We start from the raw sequence: 7,617 nt of genomic DNA, 5'->3' as shown, positions 1-7,617 counted from the left end.
ATTGACCGTAGACCCTAATTGTTGGATAATTTGCAGATTTTAAATCTTATGTGATTAGAAATTTTAATTTATTAGGTACACTTGAATTAATTGTGGTTTATGAGTTGGAGTGGTAGCCTCTGGACTCTGATAAACTCTTTTTGTACGGGAACAACAAATTCTGCACAAAAGTTAAATGGAACGATTAAAAAAGATAAATATAATTTTGCTGCTCATAGTGCCTGACAATAATTCCATAACTCCTATTAGTGAGACATGATGATGATTCAGTGATGGTTGCGTTGAATTAGTTTATTTTGATTTTCTATTACTTTTATTTAAAAATATAATTTCTAATGATTTTGTTAAATCATGCTTTATTACAATATGATGTAAACCCATTGTTACTCTCCGTCGATGTGAAAGATGTAGTATCGGAGTTAACAGGGTGGTTCCTACTTTGTATTAGTTTTGTGTTAGTTTAACGTGATTCTTAGACACCCGCTAGCCAGAGTCGAATCCCTGTATGCGTAATGCACATAACCGAGATTATAATCTCCAACAAACCGCCGAACACAGAAGTTCACCCGCACATAACCATTTTTGTAAATAAATTTGAATTTAAAACGGAACAAAACTTGGACTACAAAATTAATCAAAATTGAAAAAGGAAAAGAAAGGAGATAAACATTGGTCCTTCTACCGTAAAATAAAAACACCAAAGCCGTGGAAGCTGTACGGAGATAATCATTGCCAACCAAAGCCGTGGAAGCTGGAAACGGAGCCATTACAGATCAAAAGGATTTTTATTTGGTAACAATAAGTACGAGGTGATCCAGGTACGTATTGTGGTTCGAAGCGCACATTGGTGGCTCAGAACAAAAAGTGAAAAATTTATTGATTTTTGAAGTATAAAAGTGTATTTTTATATTTATAACAATAAATTGGATTTGTGTGGCTCTGTGAGGGACATAGTAGGTTGTGTCTTTGTGATTATAAGTCCGAGCGTGCATCAAGCGCCATAATACGAGAGTGCGTCAAGCGCCATAATCCGAGTGCGTCAAGCGCCATAATCCGAGTGCGTCAAGCGCCATAATCCGAGTGCGTCAAGCGCCATAGTCCGAGAGTACGTCAAGCGCCATATTCCAAGCGTGCGTTAAGCGCCATTTTTGAAAAACCATTGTGTTTGATCATCTAGTATACGATTTTAATTGAAATTAGTGGTTTTTCTTTGAATACAGTAAAAAATAAGCGAGCATAATGGATAATTTTGAGAAATGCTTGGACTCTGGAAATGAAATCCTAAAAATAGAGGATAGATTAAGGGAAGAAGATTTTTCGGACTATTCTGCAGAAGCTTTGGATTTTGAGAAAAGTGAGTTTACTAAGGTTTGGACAAAATACAAGAAAGCTTATGATGAGTGTAGTTCGGAAGAAGGGAAAGAGAAGAAATTTTTGGCGATACAAACAAAGCATAAGGATGTAAGAAGATCCTATATAAAGTGTATAAACATAATTGCTGCCGCAAGAAAGACATTATTAGGGGAAAAGACTGTGGTCCAAAGTCAGGTGGCTCAATCTGTTCAAGGTTTTTCTTGTCCTGTCCCTCCGTGTGACACTGGAGTTTTTCATGGAAGTTATGAAACATGGCCAACGTTTAGGGACATGTTCACTGCTATCTACATAAACAATGCAAGGTTAAGTCAAGTTGAAAAACTGTTTTATTTATATCAAAAAACTGAAGGCGAAGCAAGAGAAATAAACAGAAATGTGGCCCTGACTGGAGATAATTTTGACATAGCGTGGAATAATTTGAAAATTCAATATGAAAACAAAAGGATTCTGGTTAATAGTCAATTAAAATTATTATTCAATCTGACACCGTGTAGTAGGGAATCAGCTGAGGAAGTGAAAAGACTTCAAAGAGAAGTGAACAATTGTATCTCAGTGCTAAAACTATATAATATTGATATAGAGACTTGGGATCCAATATTTGTGTTCCAGTGTTCCTCGAGGTTGTCCGAACAAACGCTTAATTTGTGGGAACAATCAGTGAAAAATAAAACAGAAGTACCATCGTGGACAGAATTAAATAATTTTCTCACAGATAGATTCCATGCTTTAGAAAGTGTCTCAGAGATTTTAAATAGCAATCAGTGTCCCATAGAATCGCAGTCATTTTCGCAAAAACATATGCAAACTTCTTCCAGATCTAAGCAGTATAAATCTCATCACACGAAATCTGATGTGGCTCAATGTAAATTATGTAAAGGAGTACACTCAATTGATTCGTGTTCTAAATTTTTAAATATGGATTTCAAAGGACGGACTTCGCTTTTAAGAAGATATAGATATTGCTTCAATTGTCTCACGATAGGACATATGTACAATGATTGTACTCGTCCAAATGGTTGCTCTAAGTGCAATAAAAAACATCACAATTTGCTCCATAGAGATTTTGTGAAGAAAAGTGAACAAAATAAAAGAAATGAAGTAGCTCAAGTTTCAAATAAAACATCTACACAATTACAGTCCATTGAAAAAGCAGGTCCCTCCAATGTAGCCCAAGTTCACCATACAGTAGTAGCGAAGAATGTAATGTTAGCCACTGCATGGATAAATATTGTTAGTTATGGAGTTTGCTATAAGGTGAGAGCTCTTATAGACCCATGCTCGGATGAGAATTTTGTTTCGGAAAAAATACAAAAATTGTTGAAGTTGCCCACTGTGCCCGTTACAGCTGAAGTGACAGGACTGGGAGGAGAAATAGTAAGCCGATCTAATAAGCTGGCGAGTTTTACTATTGAACCAATAAAAAATCAAGATATTTCATTGAAAGTGGAGGCTTTAGTAGTCAATGAAGTGACTGGAAAAGTACCGACTCACTCTATGAATTTGTTTGATAATTTTAATCTGCCTAAAATAAATCTAGCGGACCCTTGTTTCTACAAAAGTGGCCCGATTGATGTTTTGATAGGAGGGAATTTATATCCAGTTATACTGCGAGGTGGAGTTCAACATGGGATTTTAGAATCATTAGTTGCTCAAGAAACCATATTTGGCTGGATAGTAACAGGCCCGACGGTATCAAGAGTGCAAACGTGCCACACTAGAGTATGTCATGCAACAAAAGTGACCCTGGATGAACAATTAGCGAAATTCTGGGAGTTAGAGGAAATTTATCAAAGTCCTATAAGTTCTGAAGATGATAGGAGGTGTGAACAAATTTTTCGCTCTACTACTACAAGGAATTCTGATGGGAGATATGTTGTTGATCTGCCCTTCAGGGAAGGTTGTCCTTCGCTTGGTCCAAATAGATTTGTTGCTCTGAGACAATTTGAAAGAAATGAGAAGTCGTTGTTGCGTAAACCAGAATTGAAATCCAAATATGATGAGGTCATGAAAGAATATATAACGTTAGGACATATGGAGAAGGTTGATGATTCGGATTGTGTTCCTAGTTATTATTTGCCCCATCATGGTGTGTTCAAATCAGATAGTACTACAACGCAATTAAGAGTGGTATTTAATGGCTCAAGTATTTCATCAAATGGTCGAAGTTTAAACGATAACTTGTATATTGGTCCGACGTTGCAGCAAGATTTAGTGGCTCTGATAACAAAATGGAGATTTTATAAATATGTATTCAGTGCGGATATAACAAAAATGTACAGACAGATATTAGTTCACAAAAGACACACTAATTTTCAAAGAATAATATTGCGAGACTCTGAGAATGGAGAGATTCAGGATTATAGATTGAAAACGGTGACTTTTGGAGTAAATTGTGCTCCGTACCTGGCGTTGAGAACGCTTCTGCAGTTAGCTGATGATGAAGAGAAAAGTTTCCCAATAGGTGCAAAAATATTGCGAGAGGCAATGTATGTGGATGATGCCCTGGTTGGTGCGCATTCTATAGAAGAGGCATTGGAAGCTCGAGATCAGCTGATTGGAATTTTGAAAACGGCTATGTTTGATTTGAGGAAATGGACTTCAAATACAAAGGAAATTTTGGAAGATTTGCCATTGGAGGACTTGTTATCTAGTTCGTTTGTGTGTCTCGAAGAGGATAGCAGGGCGAAAATGTTAGGTGTTCGGTGGAATGCGGCATCTGATTGTTTCTATTTTGTAACGGAAGTCGTTCAAGTCAAGTCATCATATACGAAGAGACAAGTGTTGTCTATGATAGCTAGGATATTTGATCCAGCAGGATGGTTAGCGCCAATAATAATTACAGCTAAAATATTAATGCAGCAAATGTGGCTCGATCGAATACAATGGGATGAACCGATAAAACCATTAGCACTTCAGAAATGGTTAAAGTTCATTACCAACTTTGACAAAATTAACCTTATTTCTATTCCGAGATGGATTAAGTTTTCACCGAGTAATGTGGTTCAAATTCACGGATTTTGTGACTCATCGGAATTAGCATACGCTGCTACCGTTTATGTAAGGATAAAAAATGAAGACGGAGTTTTTTCGAATTTATTAATATAAGACAAAAGTAGCTCCAATAAAGAAGGTGTCCTTACCAAGACTAGAGTTGTGCGGTGCCACTTTGCTAGCGAATTTAATAGAAAGTGTCAGAATGAAATTGAAACAGAGCCAATTTGAGTTATTTTTGTGGTCCGATTCGACTATCGTCCTTGCGTGGCTCAGAAAATCCCCAAATTGCTGGAAAACGTTTGTAGCCAATAGGGTATCTAGTATTCTAAGCAAAGTTGGTAACATAGAGTGGAGACATGTTGTATCGAATTGTAATCCTGCCGATTTAGCAACCCGGGGGCTGACTCCTTCGGAGCTTAAGGATAATAAGTTATGGTGGCATGGACCAGAGTGGCTCATATTGGATGAGAATAATTGGCCAAGCGGTGTAACAGAATTTCAAACATCCTCGGAGGAAAAAAGGTCTCAATCTATGTTTGCTAAATCGTCAGAAATAGCGGATAGCTCGTTGAAAGTAAGTGGTGGCAAGCCGGAAGAAACGGAGAAAGTGACAGGAGACTCAGGTGAACCTCTAAAGGCAAAGGAGAAACCAAAAGTGCAGGATTTTTTGTCGAATATATCTACTTTTCAAAAGGCGATTCATGTTGTAGCTAGAATGTATCGTTTTGTATCTCTTGCTCGGAAGTCGGATTCAAATCCTGAGATGTTGTCTTCAGGAGAGTTGTCCATGGCTAGAAAAGGTATATTTATATGGTCGCAGAAACAATATTTTTCAAAGGACTACGCTAGCCTAACAGCCAAGACCAGACTGAGTCCCAAAAGTCCATTGATCTGTTTAAACCCATTTCTAGATCAAGCTGGCATCATCCGGGCTAATGGCCGCTTAGGTTCCACGACGTGTTTGACATACAACGAACGGCATCCGGTGATTCTGGCATATGAAAGCAGGATAGCAAGACTTTATGTGGAGTTCGTTCATAAAATCACTTGCCACGGTGGTATCAGATTGGTAATGACGACCGTCCGCTTAGAATGTTGGGTCATCAGACTTAAAAGCTTGGTGAAGAGTGTTATACACAATTGCAAGGTCTGTGTTTTACACCGTCAGAAGCTGATGCAACAAATTATGAGCGTGTTGCCCCCCGAAAGAACGACTCTGAGTCGAGCATTTACTAATACGGGAGTAGACTTTGCCGGACCGTTTGAGATAAAGAGTTTTACCGGTCGTTATAGCAGAATTACCAAAGGATATGTGTGTCTCTTTGTATGTTTCGCAACTAAGGCAATCCATTTAGAGGCAGTCAGTGACTTGTCTACCCCAGCCTTTCTGGCAGCATTAGATAGATTTGTGGCTCGAAGAGGTTGTCCAAATTCCATGTACTCGGATAATGGCAGGAACTTTGTGGGAGCTGCGCGGCAAATCGACTCAAACTTTGCCCAACAAGTTAAATCGTTTAAGGACGAGGCTGTCAATAAATTTGGTCATCAAAGACTTTCTTGGCATTTCATCCCTGCAGCAGCTCCTCATATGGGCGGACTCTGGGAGTCGGGAGTGAAAAGTTTTAAGACCCACTTCAAAAAGCTTTCTGGTCAACTTAAATACACCTTCGAGGAGTTCTCCACATTATTAGCGACGATTGAGGCATGTCTCAATTCTCGCCCTCTCGGATCCATGTCTGAAGACGTCGAGGACCTACAAGCACTCACGCCAGCTCACTTTTTAATTGGTTCCTCTATGTTGACCCCAGCGGAACCAGAAGAAATTAAACCTGTAAGCAGTATCTTCAACCGTTGGCGGAAACTGAAAGCAATTCATCACGATATATGTCGCAGATGGAAAGAAGAATATTTGGTGGAACTACATAAGAGATATAAGTGGAAAAATCCTCATAGTGACTTAATCGTCGGTGACTTAGTGGCTCTCAAAGGAGAATCTCTTTGCTCAACTGATTGGCGCCTAGGGCGAATAGTCAAGGTCTATCATGGTTCTGATGACAAAGTTCGAGTAGTTGATTTGAAAACCCAGGGTGGCATAATTACTAGACCCATTCACAAATTAGTACTCTTACCCCGTAGCTCACAAATCTAAACCATTACTTTATATTTTACCTTAATTTAATTCAGTTGCTATTTCCAGGATGAAAACTATTGGTGGTCTTTTTAACATGAATTTTCCCTGTCCGCTTTGTGGCCGTCCTCATGCAATTCGACTTTGTACTACCTTTTTGGCCTTAGACACCAGCAAAAAAAGAGACTTCGTGATGAATAACAGGCTGTGCATAAATTGTTTAGCGTCGTCCCATGAGAGATCGACATGCCGGAGTCTTGATGTCTGTAAATTATGCAATGGTTTCCACCACAGCTTTCTGCACCGTATGACGGATGAATATGTTTGGTTCCCGATGACAGCAATGGTCAGAATTTATACCTGTTATGGTCGGCGAGATCAAAATACCAGAGTGCTGCTCGATCCCAATTCGAAATATTCTTATATTGCCTTGGAAGAAGCCCTTGATATGTACTGTCTTATGGACAACGAAAGAACTACGGTTGTGTTACAACATCAGAGTGTAGACCGAAAAAAGATCAAGGTTGAATTGGTGGTTCGCGATCGCGTATTTGGGGTTACTCCGACTGCACGGATTGATAAAGAGGCTAACATGTTTGCCAACCCTCCCGGTAATGTGATCGACGCAGATAGATATTGGAACCGGTCGTCGCCGTATTTTGTGATTCTGGGAGCCGAAGCCTGCAGAGCAGTTTTTGTGGGACCACCTATGGTTCAGCCTGGCCGTATTTTTATCCAGGATTCCATATTCGGCCGACTATATTTTGGTGAAGGCAAGAAGGTGCCGATTACGAGCCGATTGAATTGAATTTGATACCTGATTTAACCCAAAAACCAAAAAAGAACCAAGAGAGACTGAATTCTATACTTTTAATTTCATTGTTAAATATCATTTTGTTTTCTAGTTTTCTAAGACATACTGAATTAAATTGTTTACTTTAAGACACTATTGTTAAGATTGTATTTGGGATTCGAAAATGGTTAGTGGTGGCTCTGAGATGTTGTTGCACTTTAGTGCAAGGCGGGCGGTATGGTTGCGTTGAATTAGTTTATTTTGATTTTCTATTACTTTTATTTAAAAATATAATTTCTAATGATTTTGTTAAATCATGCTTTATTAC

The 7,617-nt window shown here is 38.7% G+C and overlaps 1 protein-coding gene across 1 annotated transcript; it reads left to right on the top strand.

Moving 5' to 3' along the window:
- Positions 1-1,239: 1,239 nt before the first annotated feature.
- LOC133327612 (uncharacterized) lies at positions 1,240-6,517 on the top strand. The gene is made up of 3 exons (XM_061536139.1): positions 1,240-1,461; positions 3,802-4,096; positions 4,674-6,517. Exons 1-3 carry the CDS (start codon positions 1,240-1,242, stop codon positions 6,515-6,517), a joined length of 2,361 nt encoding a protein of 786 aa, XP_061392123.1.
- Positions 6,518-7,617: the final 1,100 nt, after the last annotated feature.

This window comes from Musca vetustissima, unplaced genomic scaffold (assembly GCF_032173495.1).
Source record: "Musca vetustissima isolate MV318-11 ecotype Yass unplaced genomic scaffold, APGP_CSIRO_Mvet_v1 utg294, whole genome shotgun sequence".
Classification (NCBI taxonomy): Eukaryota; Metazoa; Arthropoda; class Insecta; order Diptera; family Muscidae; genus Musca; species Musca vetustissima.
This window is presented reverse-complemented; position numbering and strand designations above follow the sequence as displayed.

Bases quoted from the DNA above. Each gene is read 5' to 3' on its own strand.
- LOC133327612 (XM_061536139.1), top strand. From the start codon at position 1,240: ATGGATAATTTTGAGAAATGCTTGGACTCTGGAAATGAAATCCTAAAA. The intron at 1,462-3,801 runs GTAAGAAGATCC...ACGCTTCTGCAG, and splicing joins TACAAACAAAGCATAAGGAT to TTAGCTGATGATGAAGAGAA. The intron at 4,097-4,673 runs GTTTCTATTTTG...AAACGTTTGTAG, and splicing joins GTGGAATGCGGCATCTGATT to CCAATAGGGTATCTAGTATT.